At 37.8% G+C, this 14,870-nt stretch overlaps 1 protein-coding gene across 3 annotated transcripts in view; it reads right to left on the reverse strand.

The window, feature by feature from the left end:
• Positions 1 to 855: 855 nt before the first annotated feature.
• The window catches only part of LOC132852134 (leucine-rich repeat and fibronectin type-III domain-containing protein 2), a 115,912-nt gene continuing 101,897 nt past the window's right edge, over positions 856 to 14,870 (reverse strand). For 2 of the 3 annotated variants that reach the window (XM_060879187.1, XM_060879186.1), the window contains 2 exons: positions 11,685 to 13,080; positions 856 to 2,275 (listed from right to left, as the gene is read on the reverse strand). In XM_060879187.1, coding sequence (XP_060735170.1) covers positions 1,318 to 2,275; positions 11,685 to 13,060 — 2,334 coding nt within the window. In that variant the 5' untranslated portion in view covers positions 13,061 to 13,080 and the 3' untranslated portion in view covers positions 856 to 1,317. The remainder of the gene's footprint in view (positions 2,276 to 11,684; positions 13,081 to 14,870) is intronic. The other variant, XM_060879189.1, reaches the window with a different exon arrangement.

Here is a 14,870-nt window from a genome sequence, read left to right on the forward strand (position 1 = left end):
AAAGTGCAATGCATGACTTTATGAACTCATGTTTATGTATAGATTTTTTTGTAACAAAAGATTTTTAATCACAGAAATATTTTACAGAAGGCTCTTCTTTTTTTCATCATTTTTACAAGCCAAGGGAAAAATCTGTCTATGTACTGTAATGTCACATACACACTGACACATCTTCTTATTGACGCTGACCAGGAAAATAAAAGTATCACTGTACACCTTGCTTTCATACATTGTTGTACAAAAATGAGTTAAATAATCAATACACCAAAAGCCTTGACAAGAAAAACGTATCACACGAAAGCAGTAAGAAAAAATCTGACATAAAAACGTAACCGAAATGGAGATTTGTGTGAATAATTGTTTTCTTTTTTCATTTAAATAATCTGAAATAATCATTGTTTTATGGTATGTATTGAAGGCAATAAACCATTAAATCTATGCACATATAAAAATAAATGTTTTCCAAATAATAAAAAATACCTAAACAAATAAACCGATCCTTTAATTTCCAGTAATTCATTAGAATATTTAAAGGAAAATAAAAAGAAATAGAGCTTAGACAGCTCTTTGCTTTACAATGTAGTAACCCTTTAAAAAGTTTTACATTTTTCATTCACAAAAAAAATCAGTCAGCTAATAGCAAAACACTGCATTTAAATATTCATGTGAATTTTAAAACTGTATTTGGCCAATATACAGGAATACTAACCTATAAAGCAATAATTCAGCCAATTGCTGGATATATGAATGGAAAAAAAAGACGAATGGAGAAAAATGCAAAATAATAAACAAAATATTATTTGGCAAAAAAAAGAATTTTTTTTTTACATTCACATTTCATAGTTTTATGTCATTTTCATACAAATGTATTCTCATCAAATTTGTGCATTTAGTCTTTTGTGTCGTTTGTGCACATACACTTAGTTTGACAAAGGAAAAAAAAAAAATCAGTCTTATTTTCTCTGAGATTCTCATACATCATTCATGATTGGATATAAATCCACATCTGTTCTCAAATTGCCAAGGCAGTCAGTGAGAGCCTCAGGTTCAGGCTGCAGTGATGAGGGCCAGCACGTGCTGTTGCCACTTCCCTCATTCATATGCTCACAATGTCAACCTGGAGTTTGTATTTTGATCAAATGGACAGAAGGACAAAATCATTAACATGGGAATTCATGCAGTACATATCCTTTCAATTTGGTCCTAGGAGTCCTTCTTCCTTTGAAAAGTCAGCCTATTTGCTCTTATCCAAACAGGACTGATGCCAAAAAGCTGGCCTTTTCTGACAAAAGACAAGTCAGAAGTCATGGCCATTAATCAGACTGTACTCTCCATGACCCATTCAGAGCTGTCAAGTGCCCCTTTATCTCCTTCCCCCTCGCTCTCGTCGCACTGCAGCAGCATGCCGTTCACTGACAGGCTCCTTTTAGTCCAGATGTTGCTGATACGCTGTGGGTAGCTAAGGCACTGCGAAGCACCAACATCACCCATGTCAAAAGAGTGACTGCGCTTGGGCTTGTTCTCCAGAGGCAGCTTGAGCAAGCGGCCTAGCCTGGAGTCCCCGCGGCCCAGCAGTGGCTCCTTGTCTGAAAGAATGTTCATGGCAGCCATGATGGCCCCTGTGGAGGAACGGTTACCTGGATCCCTGGCTGGAGCTTTTATGTCCAGAGAAGCAAAAGCTCCAAGCAGATGGTCTAGATTTGCCCTTGTTTTAGCTGGAGCTCGCTTCCATCTGTGAGGTCCACTGCTGGACTCGGCACACGGGTCATAACGTCCCACCTTCTCACTGCCAATCGAGTCTGTTGAGGAAGTGGAAGAGAGGCTGCTTTGCAAAGAGCCACACTTAAACTCTACAACCTCATCATGCATCACAACTACGGCTTTGGAGGCCGAAGGTGGAGGAGCACCACTAACCAACTGTGCTGCCTGCATTCCCCCATTGGTTTGAGAGTAAGTGTTGCTCACTGATACAAGCTTGGCGACTTGGGAAGAGCTACTCACTTTGTAGCGCACCATGAGGATGACAATGAAGACCAGGAGAGTCGCAACGATCACGCCACCAATCACCAAGATCATAGTCCCCCCAAGGAACTGCCGGTGAAGAGACTGGCAGCGTGGGTAGTCATCACGAGTCACAAACTGAACGCAGCCCACTATGTTGGTGGCGGTGAGGGTGGTAGCGGTGTCGTCCCAGATGGCGAGCACGCACAGGTCATACTGCATCCCTGGCATCAGGTTGTTGACCACAAAGGCTCTGCTGGCAAATGGTATCATCCTTCAAAGAATAAAAAAAAAACATGCTGTGAGATAAAGAGGCCAAATCAAAGAATATGCAGTTTTTTGATATTGCAAATGGCCTAAAGCAACTAAACAAAATAGCAGATATTAAAACAAATTGCAAATATGATGCAAATTTGATTGCAAAATTGTTCATTGAAATGTTTAATTAAAATGTTCACTGACAGTGAAGTTTGTAGTGATTTCATCATTTAAAGTTGTTTGATGTTTGATAAATATTCATTAAGTCCTGAATATTGTAAGAAACCAATTAAGAATCCTTTTGCTATGGCGAAATCTTAATTCTGACTAATAACATTAATGATATCATTTAACAGAATAACAAGGCACATACAAATTAAACCAGTTTCAAAACTAGTGTACATTTTATACCATTATACCATTCAGTTTTTCCCCATGGGGAATGCTTAAAGATTATATATAGAATTTTGTAAACAGACCATGTCCCAAGTAGAAAAAGGTTATGAATAGCTAAGATCTCTTCATTTCCTTATTATTAAATAACTTATTTAATCCCTAAAGATTATTAACAGAATAATTAAAAATAATAATTATTGTTGTTTTTATTGTTGGTGGTAAATAATAATAATAATAATAATAATAATAATAATAATAATAATAATAATAATAATAATAATAATTATAATAATAATAATTATTATTAATAATAATAATAATAATAATAATAATAATAATAATAATAATAATAATAATTAGTATTTGTAGTATTACTAAAAATAAACTACATTTTGTGCATCTGCAAAGGCTGTTATAGGCCCAAAATTACAAAATAGTCAATCCACATATAGGCAATTTAACCCAGTGGCAAAAAAGCCTAAAATTATTACAAACTAACAAACAAATACAATTTTTCCCCCTTTTTTCGATTTACTCCCATGTAAATAATAGACTATACTTGACATTAGCATGCCATAACATTTGTATTCAAATAGACGATGTGCACTTATATGGAATATGCCACTGGCACTCTGAAACATACTGAGACTGATTATTATAAAGCGTCATATCAAGCTGACTAGCTTGTGTCTTAACCACTATGCCTTTTACTGGTATTTTACAGTTCTGTTAATGGCCTCTAGCTTGTATACAGCTTATATCAGGAGATGTGATGAAGAACCAGTGCCATCTGCCAGTACACAGATTTGTGCACTCTGAGGTTCTTTATATATACAATTAAGGGAATAAAACATAGAGAATTGCAGAGCAATGGAAAAAAAAAACATTATAATAAAACATCCAAACAAAAAGTGCTCAAGTCATCTTGAACCTAATTAAATCATAAAGGTAATGGGTAATTCAACAGTTTCAACAGCTTTGCATTCTTCTGGTCTATAAATTACCATGCAGTGTGTCTTTGAAGATTCCTGGCTGGTGAAATATAAACAGATTTTTAATTAAAGCATAAAAGACAAAACAATTACATGAATGCATTTGAACCTCGTTTTCCTGGCGGATCTGTGATTTTACTCAAACTACAAGGTGAATTAAGGTGTGCGAGATATAAAAAAGAATAAAAAGTGGAAATGACTACATGTTTTCGTCACCTGATTTATATCGCTAATAGTGTTTGACGCTCCAGTTAAAAAGGCTCTGATTTAAAAGATTAAAAAAAAATAAGCACTAAATTGTGTGCACAGCTGCTATAAGACCAGACAGACTATGCTATGAGACTCAGATGGACTGTGCAGGCAGTTTGTTGTGTGTTGCAAATGATTTACCAAGAATAATTGCAGGAATGCAGTCAAGTGAAAAACAGAGGGATAAAAAAATATTTAAATGAGGATTTTGCATGTGTTAACTGTTAGCCTTGGTGAGTTCAGATCTCCCACTGGAATAAACTGAAGCTTGCTACGCATAATGCATAAGTATGCAGCAAGATATCAACAATTACAGGTGGAGAGACACGTTAAATAATTGCTCAAAATATGATATGAGAAGGCTAAGGGAGTTCTGATTAGATCTTGTTATCGGTACACTGACATTATTGACTTGAGTCATATCAATATATATACGGTTAGAAGCCAGTGACTTCTGTGCCGGTCCCAAGCCCGTATAAATAGAGAGGGTTGCTTCAGGAAGGGCATTTGGCGTAAAACGTGCCAAATTTAAACATGCGTATTGTCAGCTATGCTGTATGAATTAGAGACTGTAGCAGTGAGGAAAAGACATGAGGCAAAGATTGAGGTAGCAGATATGAGGATGTTGAGGTTCTCGTTAGGAGTGACGAGGATGGACATGATTAGGGACGCAAATATCAGAGGGACGGCTCAGGTGGTCTGTTTTGGTGACAAGGTCAGAGAGGATAGATGGAGATGGTTTGGACATGTATAGAGGAGGGAGATGGTTTTATTGGTAGAAGGATGTTGGAGATGAAGCTGCCAGGTGAGAGGTCAAGAGGAAGGACAAATAGGTGATACAGTATTTGGATGAGTTAAAAGAGGATATGAAGGTAATTATTTCATATTGGTATAATTAATGGAGGATAGTTGAGTGGAAACAATTAGTTCGCTGTGGCAACCCCTTAATGGACAGGGCCAAAAGTAGATATCAATATAGATATCAGTATAAACAAATTAATTATTTTAATGCTGCAAGTTTGAAAATTTAGTCAGGACGCTGTTGGCTTTCAGTGTGAAAGTGTGTTTTAGTGGTGACGATAACGCCTCAAGACGACGTGGTGAAGATAACACTTTCAAATTTTAGAAGCTGATGAATAAGCTTTTGTGGCATCTAGGACCAGAAATAGGTTTGAAAACCCTTATTTACTTTCAAGATATAAACATAAGTGCGAAAAAAATCGATCCTTTTTTTTTTTTTTTTTTTAACTTTTCTATAAACTTTTTCTATGAAATTTTGCCCTTGTGGGCAAGATCAAAACAGAAAAGCTTATGAACAACTACAAATTCGGAAGTCCATGAGTCTCTACTTTCATATGAACCCTTAAACTATTACTGTGGTGTTTGACATAACAGAGAAATTCAATGCTAAACATGGACATGCAAATTCTATTTTTTGTTTTGGCCTCTGGGAAAAATATTAAACACATTGAAATACTAAGGCATAATTTTGATTATTTAATATTGTCATTTTGCCTTCTTATGCCAGTAACTGTTTTCCACAAATGGAATACCTCTCTTTTAGTCATATACATTTTTTTTACCATTGCCTGTCCCAAATTATTGCATATTCAGACACACTTACAAACATGCAACATGCAGTTTTGCAATTATAATGAGTACAACAATTGCTTGTATGTTTTTGGCAACTGTAATCAAGTTTGCACAGAAACTGCTAGGGTCTGCATGGTCTGTCAAACTTTAGATTTTTTAGGCCTATGGAAGTGTGAGTATGATTTATTCTTCTGTAACCATATCACCAGAACTGCAGTGTGACACACTGACTGTGCTATAGACTCATAATAAGGAAGTCCATTATTATCCATGCATCTGTATTATGCATGATACTGGAAAATACAGATGCATGGGAGGTTACAAAGTTATTGTAGCACCATTCATTCATTCATTCATTCATTCATTCATTTATATGTTTGTGTTAGTAATCATTCATAATCCTCCCACCACTACAAGTCAAAATCTGTCTGACGACAATTTTGTTCATATATCTAAAAACACTATATGCTCTTTTGAGTTTGTGACATTATTATGAGCTTTGTGTGGTCTGGTAGCAGACCACACAAGAGGTAGCAGATGCAAGTGCATACGTTTATTTACAAAGCATGGAAGGAACAAACACACACTGGAATACAAACTGAAATAGCAAATCATACAGATTAAAATAGTATAATTAATAAAAAGTACAATATTACTTCAAAGTTATAGTTATATATATATATATATATATATATATATATATATATACATATATATTTTTTGCCCTAGATAAATCGATCCATTAGATATTGATAATACTGGTTTGTGCTTGTCCTGTTTTCTCATGCAGCAAATTTGATGCCGTAAATAATAAAGGTCTTCCAAAAGAAATCGTTTAAATATATAAAGGTTTAATGACATAGACACGGTAATACTACAAAATCTAAAAATCAAAATAGATATTTGAAGATAGTAAATTTAACCAAATTTTAACGTATTGAATTGTATTCTGCTAGCTACACTATATAAAATACATTATGTAAAATATCCAGTACATATAGCGCATCTCTATAGTGTACATTTTTGTGTGTATGTATCTATGTGAAGCCAGAGTGACCACCACCCGTGGAAAGAGCTTGCTCTGCTAGCTGATATAAAAACTCCTGACATGTAGTCCTATAATCCATCCGTTTCAAATGTTCCATTAAAGAAACGATATTTTTGTAAGGTGTCCATGTAGTAACCATTGATAACATACCATGACTATCTCCCAGAAGAAATCCTTTTTAGCAGTTTGTAACCTCGAATGTAGTGGCCATTTATGTTCAAACTAGACTACAATAAACCTCAGTACAACAGGCTGCAGGACTCATACTGAGCCACTCAAGGATGTCAGGTTTCTTAATGTTAAACCACTTACTGTATGTGTTGCTACTGTACGTCAATGCTTCCTAACACTTTATTTAGAAGCTTTAGGGCAATGCTTCGTAAATTCTTTTTAAGCAAGGACACATTCACAAAAGATATCTTAGCAACTGAAGATAGCTTGAATAAATTAGAAGTTATCTAATATTCCTTATTATGAAATTATTATATATCAAATATCAAAACAAAGAGCATTACACCTATTTCTAGTCATATCTACTAATTTATTTGCTGTATTCAACTCTAATTTCCATTTTCTATTGCCATAAGGTTTTCTATTGGCATGCTTTAAATCAGCAAAATAATCTGACAATAGAATAAAACTACTTCAAATATGAAATCAGTACAAATATCTAAAAATAGGTTCATGACAAAAGGAGTGTTAAAGCCAGAACTTGAAGGCTGAAAAACAGTTTTTACACACAGGCCACCAAGCTTGTGAACATCACCCATCCTCTGCCTCTTCTCCATCACTGCAAGCACAGACATCTCTGATCCTGAGAGGTGTCAACTACCCCATCCTTCTCACAAACACACACCCCTACAATGCAAATAACATCAGAGGCTACTTTGCGCACATACATAAACCCCTTTACAAATGTGAATAACAACATGGACACAGTCTACGGGGAAAAAAAAAAGACAAGACGTAAATGCATTTCCAAAATTACTATTAGTGCAAATGCAAGAAAAAAAATTACGTGCATGCAGCACATGCATGTCTTCCATGTTGTACATGCACGTAATTTAGTTTTCTTGCATTTGCACTAATAGTAATTTTGTAACGTTTTTTGTTTTGTTTACGTCTTGTCTTTTTTTTTCTTTCTTATGTGCTTATATTTTATGTCACAGGCTACTGGGATGTTTTACACAGTAATAATATCACTGTATGGTGTAACAGACTGTTTCCTGTACATATGTCAATACTAATAATTTTATATTTGCTAAAAAGTAATTCCCACATCCGCCTTGTGTGTGTGGAGTTTGCATGTTCTCCCTGTGCCTCGGGGGTTTCCTCCAGGTACTCCGGTTTCCTCCCCCTGTCCAAAGACATGCATGGTAGGTTGATTGGCATCTCTGGAAAAATTGGCCGTAGTGTGTGATTGCGGGAGTGAATGAGAGTGTGTGTGTGCCCTGCGATGGGTTGGCACTCCGTCCAGGGTGTATCCTGCCTTGATGCCCGATGACGCCTGAGATAGGCACAGGCTCCCCGTGACCCGAGGTAGTCCGGATAAGCGGTAGAAGATGAGTTTTCTACTAATTTTTCTACTAAATACTAATTGAAATAAAATATAAACAATAATTTTTGCTTATATTTATATTTTTGCTAAGATTTCTTACATTTTTTGCACTGTTCTTGCTGTCAGTTAGGACTTTCTCATAATGCTCTTGTTGTAACACATTGAACCCGGGTGATCCATGAACATCACCTTCAGCCACTGATCGCTACAGCTCAGTCAAAGTGACAGTTGGCTCCACAGCGGTCATTCTAACAAGTGTCTTTCTAGTTCACTGACTACGTGTAGAAGGGCAGTCTGACCTACACAGTGTGTCTGTAGTCTCAGATCAGTTAAATATTGATCTATTTTTACCAGAGGACAAAAAATTAATTACAGCCTGTTTTGGGGCTACCTGTGTCCAGTAGTGAATTTATTTGTGTTGTCACACTCCACAGCAGTGGTTTTTGTTTCATATGCCAGAAGACACTCAGGGATTTAAGAATTATTTTAGTAAATTTTCATATGTATGTTAATTATAATTTTTATACCCGTCTACAGGTTTAAATGTTAGTGTTTTATTGCAGCAGATGTATACAGTGTTTTCCTATAAAAATAACTTTAGTTTTGTTCTCCCTGTATCAATGTTTTTGTTACGAGGTGTGAACTATTAGCCCAGCAGTGGGCCTCACACTACCCACCCACCCCCCGACATTTTCACCAGCAGCTAAACACAGTCATTTACAGCATTTGCCAGACGCCCTTATCCAGAGCAACTTACATTATCTAATTTAAAAGGGGCCCAACAGTAGCAGTGTGGTGGACCTGGGATCAAACTCACAACCTTCCGATTGGTAACCTAACACCTTAAACACTACCACAGGCAGGCTACCACATGCCCACTTGTCATGATACTCTGCATACAGAAACCCAACAATGCCCTGACTAATCTTATAACAGAGTGATAAAATAATTAATTTGTTTATATAGATTTAAAATGTCTGATAAGTCACAACTACAAAAAAGGTTGTTCTATGTATCTGTGTTCTGTGTAGCTCTGTGTTGTTCTATGTATCTCTGTGTTGTTCTGTATAGCTCTGTGTTGTTCTTTGTATCTCTGTGTTGTTCTGTGTAGCTCTGTGTTGTTCTATGTAGCTCTGTGTTGTTCTATGTATCTCTGTGTTGTTCTGTATAGCTCTGTGTTGTTCTTTGTAGCTCTGTGTTATTCTGTGTAGCTCTGTGTTGTTCTATGTATCTCTGTGTTGTTCTGTGTAGCTCTGTGTTGTTCTTTGTAGCTCTGTGTTGTTCTGTGTAGCTCTGTGTTGTTCTTTGTAGCTCTGTGTTGTTCTGTGTAGCTCTGTGTTGTTCTATGTAGCTCTGTGTTGTTCTGTGTAGCTCTGTGTTGTTCTATGTAGCTCTGTGTTGTTCTGTGTAGCTCTGTGTTGTTCTGTGTAGCTCTGTGTTGTTCTTTGTAGCTCTGTGTTGTTCTGTGTAGCTCTGTGTTGTTCTTTGTAGCTCTGTGTTGTTCTGTGTAGCTCTGTGTTGTTCTATGTAGCTCTGTGTAGCTCTGTGTAGCTCTGTGTTGTTCTGTGTAGCTCTGTGTTGTTCTGTGTAGCTCTATGTTGTTCTGTGTAGCTCTGTGTTGTTCTATGTAGCTCTGTGTTGTTCTGTGTAGCTCTGTGTTGTTCTGTGTAGCTCTGTGTAGCTCTGTGTTGTTCTGTGTAGTTCTGTGTTGTTCTGTGTAGCTCTGTGTTGTTCTTTGTAGCTCTGTGTTGTTCTGTGTAGCTCTGTGTTGTTCTGTATAACTCTGTGTTGTTCTGTGTAGCTCTGTGTTGTTCTGTGTAGCTCTGTGTTGTTCTGTGTAGCTCTGTGTTGTTCTGTGTAGCTCTGTGTTGTTCTGTGTAGCTCTGTGTTGTTCTTTGTAGCTCTGTGTTGTTCTGTGTAGCTCTGTGTTGTTCTTTGTAGCTCTGTGTTGTTCTGTATTCTGCAGACTGAATGGAACAGATGCATAACAGCTGGGAAGCAAACAACACACTCTCTGGCTCTACCACAGTTACAAATATATAGCATATTGCTTTGACACAGGGACAATTAAATCATAAAGAATAGATGAAAGGATAACTAATATATATTCCATACAGGTTATGACAGACATAAGTCAATGTATTTACACTTCACAGCAGCGGAATCTCAGCTTTTGCCAGTCCCACACAGTTCCAATACAGTAAATCCTGTGATTTACATATCACAGACAGCAAACATCATCCAACCCCCACTACAACTCCACTAGGTAAATATAGATTAGACATGAATACACTGTTGATTGGTGACAGTTTGCCAGTAGAAGCGATTAATTTAGAAAAGGATAAGTCAGTAATATAATGACGAAATTAGATCGTGTGTCATTACAAAAATAGAATATGAGCTTTGACAGCAATAGCACATACTGTATATCTGAGCCAGAAAGATCCAGATCGTCTTTCTCAGTAATAAAGACAATTAAGACAATAATTATCATAGGCCAAAGATGCATGCCATCAGCTGCAGTTTAGTAATAACTACTGACCTTATATTCACAGTAGCAATAAATCTACAGGTGACTCTTCATTTTCTAAGTACGTTATTGACGCACATCTGTGATTTAAAACACAAGCAAACAAGCTACAGAGCCTCAAGAAACAACTGAACATTTTTTCCTGGTTCTATGAAAATACATACATGGTGTATTCTATACATCTATACTATTTCTCTGTGAAACAGAGATTCTGGGCACTGCAAGAAATACAATGTGTGTATGTTGGGCAAGAATGTTAAATCTAGCATTAAGGATACTGGATAGCTGAAAAAGGTGTTTTATATTCAGTGTTGTGCTAGTTACTAAGAAACAGTAGCTAGTTACAGTTACTAGTTACTTCATTCAAAAAGTAACTCAATTACTTTGTTGATTACTTACACCAAAAAGTAAAAGCAACTTTTTAGTTACTTTTTTAAAGAAATAATGAGCATATTTCCACTTTGAGAAACTCGTCTTGCTCTCGCCTTGACTCGCCATTACTGCCGCACGTACTTGAATAAACGGAAACACGCCCACAGTGCGGCGTCTTCGTGTTTACAGTGGTTGGCATCCACCAATCCTACAATGCGTCGCTGCTGTAAACAGGTTCGGCTGTAGGCTACTCTTCAGCCAAAATGAATTAATTTAAAAAAGTAACAGATAACGCACCATATGGTAACGGTAACTGAGTTAATTTATTTAAAAAGTAATGCGTTAGAGTATTAGTTACTGCCCAACACTGTTTATATTATATAATGAGTGATCTATTATAACATTGTGCATAGTATTGTTTGGAAAATTACTGGTAGTAGAAGCAGGAAATACAATATAAATAGCATATTTTCGGGACTTCTGTTTGTTATTAAATTTATACCTTTTTTATTTCAGAAACGTTTCAGGCATTTATGCAAAGTTATGAAAACTAACAGTTTGATATATTTGAATACACAGCTTTTTAGCCTAAGTTAAAATGGAAAGAAACTGAGAGGGAGGAAGAGTATTTCCAATCTGATTGGTATTCAATAGTCATAAGAGGGCAAAGACATTTTGAATGGTTACCTGTAAATCAGGACCTCATCATCTGAGCAGTTGTACTGGAGCTGGTACATTTTCACCTTGGGAGCTGTTTTGCTCACTGTCCACTTGACCAGAGCAGAGACAGATGTGACCTCTGACACAGACACCACCTGTTCGGGCTGAGGTTTGGTCTCCCCTTTGCTGATTTTTGTGGAGCTGGTGATATCAGATAGGCGGGATTTGGGCTGTGAGGTACGGTTTGTGCCATTGCTCAGATGAGGCAGCTGAATGATGGAGAGCTCAATTGAGGCTGTGGATTCTCCTGCGGCATTGGAGGCGATGCAAGTGAAAGTACCATAATCCTTGGAGCTGGTGACCATAATATCCAGTGTGCCATTTTCATAAATAGTGACTCGGGATGAGTTACTGATAAGTCGGTCATCAGGAGCCACCCAGTGTATGAAAGGCATAGGGTCACCCACCGCCTTGCAGCGTAGGCTGGCTGTCTGTCCTTCAAGAACTAGAAGTTTGTGCGTATGCTGAGTAATCAATGGAGGCTCACAGACAAACTCCTCCTCACGCACATACCAAAAGTACCGACCCTTTAGATTCGGAGGAGATGCACAAGTCTCCATGTCATCTTCACGCTCTAGTCTACGCAACCACAAAATCTCACAATTACAATGAAGTGGGTTTCCACTGAAACTGAGGGACAGCACAGGAGCGTACGGTGTACTCAGTACCATATTGGTTTGAGACCGTGCAAATATAGGATCTGGTGGCAGCTTCTGGAGCCGATTTGATGTGAGGTCAAGCCTGGCCAACTTGTCCAAGTCTGTGAACGTGCCCTCAGAAATGTGGCTAATGAGGTTGTGGTCAAGGCTGAGCTGGTGCAAGCTGAGCATCTTGTGAATGGCATCCCAGGGTACACTTTGCAGGTTGTTGTAGGACAGGTCCAAATCCTCCAGTGTTAGCAGCAGGTCGTCAAATGTTTCTTTGGCAATGTGGCCTAGCTGGTTGTTATTAAGAATGAGGTGCTGCAAGTTGACCAGTCCTCTCAGAGCGTCTGGGCCGAGCTCAGTTAGGCGGTTGCTGTCCAGATGGAGTGAGCGTAGAGTCTCAAGATCCACAAAAGAGAAAGGCTGGATGGAGCTTATGGTGTTCCGGGAAAGTGTCAAGTCCACAAGACTTGTCATGTTGACAAAATCCTGCTGTGTAATCCTAATAATGTAGTTCCCCCCCAGCCTCAGCTCGACAGTCCTACGGTCAATGTCAGGTGGGACAAAAAGCAGGCCTTTAGAAGGACACAGGGTTCCTAGAGACTCAGATAGGTTCTGGCAAACACAGTACTTGGGGCATGCTGTGGCTGTCATCACCGTACTTCCCAGAAGCAGGAGGCTGCAGAACACTTTGGCCATGGTAGATCATGTACAAAGGCCTGAAAAGGCAAAAAGCAAAAACAGGTCAGCTTGCCCTTACCAACACAACAATAACATTTTGTCCAATACCTCTGCAGAGCATGACTAGTAAAGATGCAGACTTCATTTTGAATGTAGCGCTCTACAGAGAAGGACCAAATCAGTCATGCTTGTGTATAATAATATGCATGAACATACATCTTCCTCTTGTTTCACAGTGGGAAACAAAAGATACCCCACAGAGGTGTCATTTCCATCACTTACATCATTTCCTCAACCCTTTCAGCTGTATATCATTACATGCTTTGTGGATTTTAAGCCATGCTTACGTTGTAATTTAAATATATCCCTGAGGGTTCCCCATAGTTAACAGTGATTATCAGAACATTTGATAAGCATTCGGAAAGAGATCTTGAATCTTTAAAGAAAATAGCCTTTTTTTTTAGTAAATATTAGCCAATGAACCTGATGCTATCATGTTAGGTTATACGTAATGCTATTTTCTAACCAAGAAACATGGCATTCCACCTTTCAGACCTCTCGCTCTATATTTTTTGGCAGAGTTCAGCCCCCTATTCTTCATTCCCCAAGGTCTGAATATTGGAACACTGCTAGAGAATGAAATCTGTCCAGGAGTCAGAGGTGTCAGTGAAGTTTGGCAGTGTTGCTATCGGTATCTTCTCGTGAATGACAAGCAATTTCCACACCCACCTTCCCATAATCTCTTTACATTAAGAAAATAGATGGGCAGTCTCACCTTTAGATAACATCCAGTGATTCCCTTAGACATTTTTATCATTAAATCCAGTTATGCCCAAACCCTAAATCAATTTTAATCAGCTTTCCGCTGGAATGATTTTTTAATAGTGAACAGGATTGAAGATGCAGGGGGGACCGCTCTGATGAATCTAAAATCCCAGTGGAGAAAAAAGGCATTAATCCTGATCCCACAGCCATCACCTATCACCTTTTGAATGCACACAGTGGGTTTCCAATAATTCATAATTATGAGTGACATTTTGTGTGTGCCATTTGGAAGCTACATAAAGGCTGCAGTGGAATAGATGCGGAGCCTCTGACTATATGGTTTCGAAATAATATGCAGGAATGAGCTATTTTGGGGTTGGGGGAGGGTTTACTAAAATATAGGGTTACAAAAGATGTATTCATTATACTGAAAAAAATAGGAATATCCCATCAGTACAAGTTTAATTCTATTGCTACAGAATTACATATGAGTAAGTAGACTATAATTTCTCTAAAACCAAGGGAATAAACAAGAAATACTGGAAAAATACGGTGAAGCAATATTGTAATTACCAAGCCCATATAATCAAACCTGAGAGAGTAAAAACAAATAAACTTGAAAGACACAACTGATGAAAGGTTTCAAGTGGGCTTTTTTAATCCTAAATTTTAAACCGTGTGCAATCATATGCATGATTATACCAGAAATACATTTCACTGCCAAGAGATTTCATACGGTTATGCAGTGACATGTTAAATGACGTTTTTTTTTTTAAAGTATGAACCTAGAATACCATCCTAAAAAAGGCAATTCCTTTTCTAGAACCTTCTGATTTACACATTCGTTTAGCCCATACCTCTTGTGACCATCAGGGTGAGCGGTACTCATTTTGCTCACACATTGCAACCTGGCACAGTTCACCCCTTAGGACTATGGGGTGTCGGTCACCCCAGCTCCTTATTGGCAGCTAGGTTTTGTGGTCATGGCACACAAATCGAAGGGAAAGTGGAAAAATTTCAACATGCCTACAGGGTATTGATGTGGCGCAGCTGCTCTCGTACA

Source organism: Tachysurus vachellii, chromosome 10 (assembly GCF_030014155.1).
Source record: "Tachysurus vachellii isolate PV-2020 chromosome 10, HZAU_Pvac_v1, whole genome shotgun sequence".
NCBI lineage: Eukaryota > Metazoa > Chordata > Actinopteri > Siluriformes > Bagridae > Tachysurus > Tachysurus vachellii.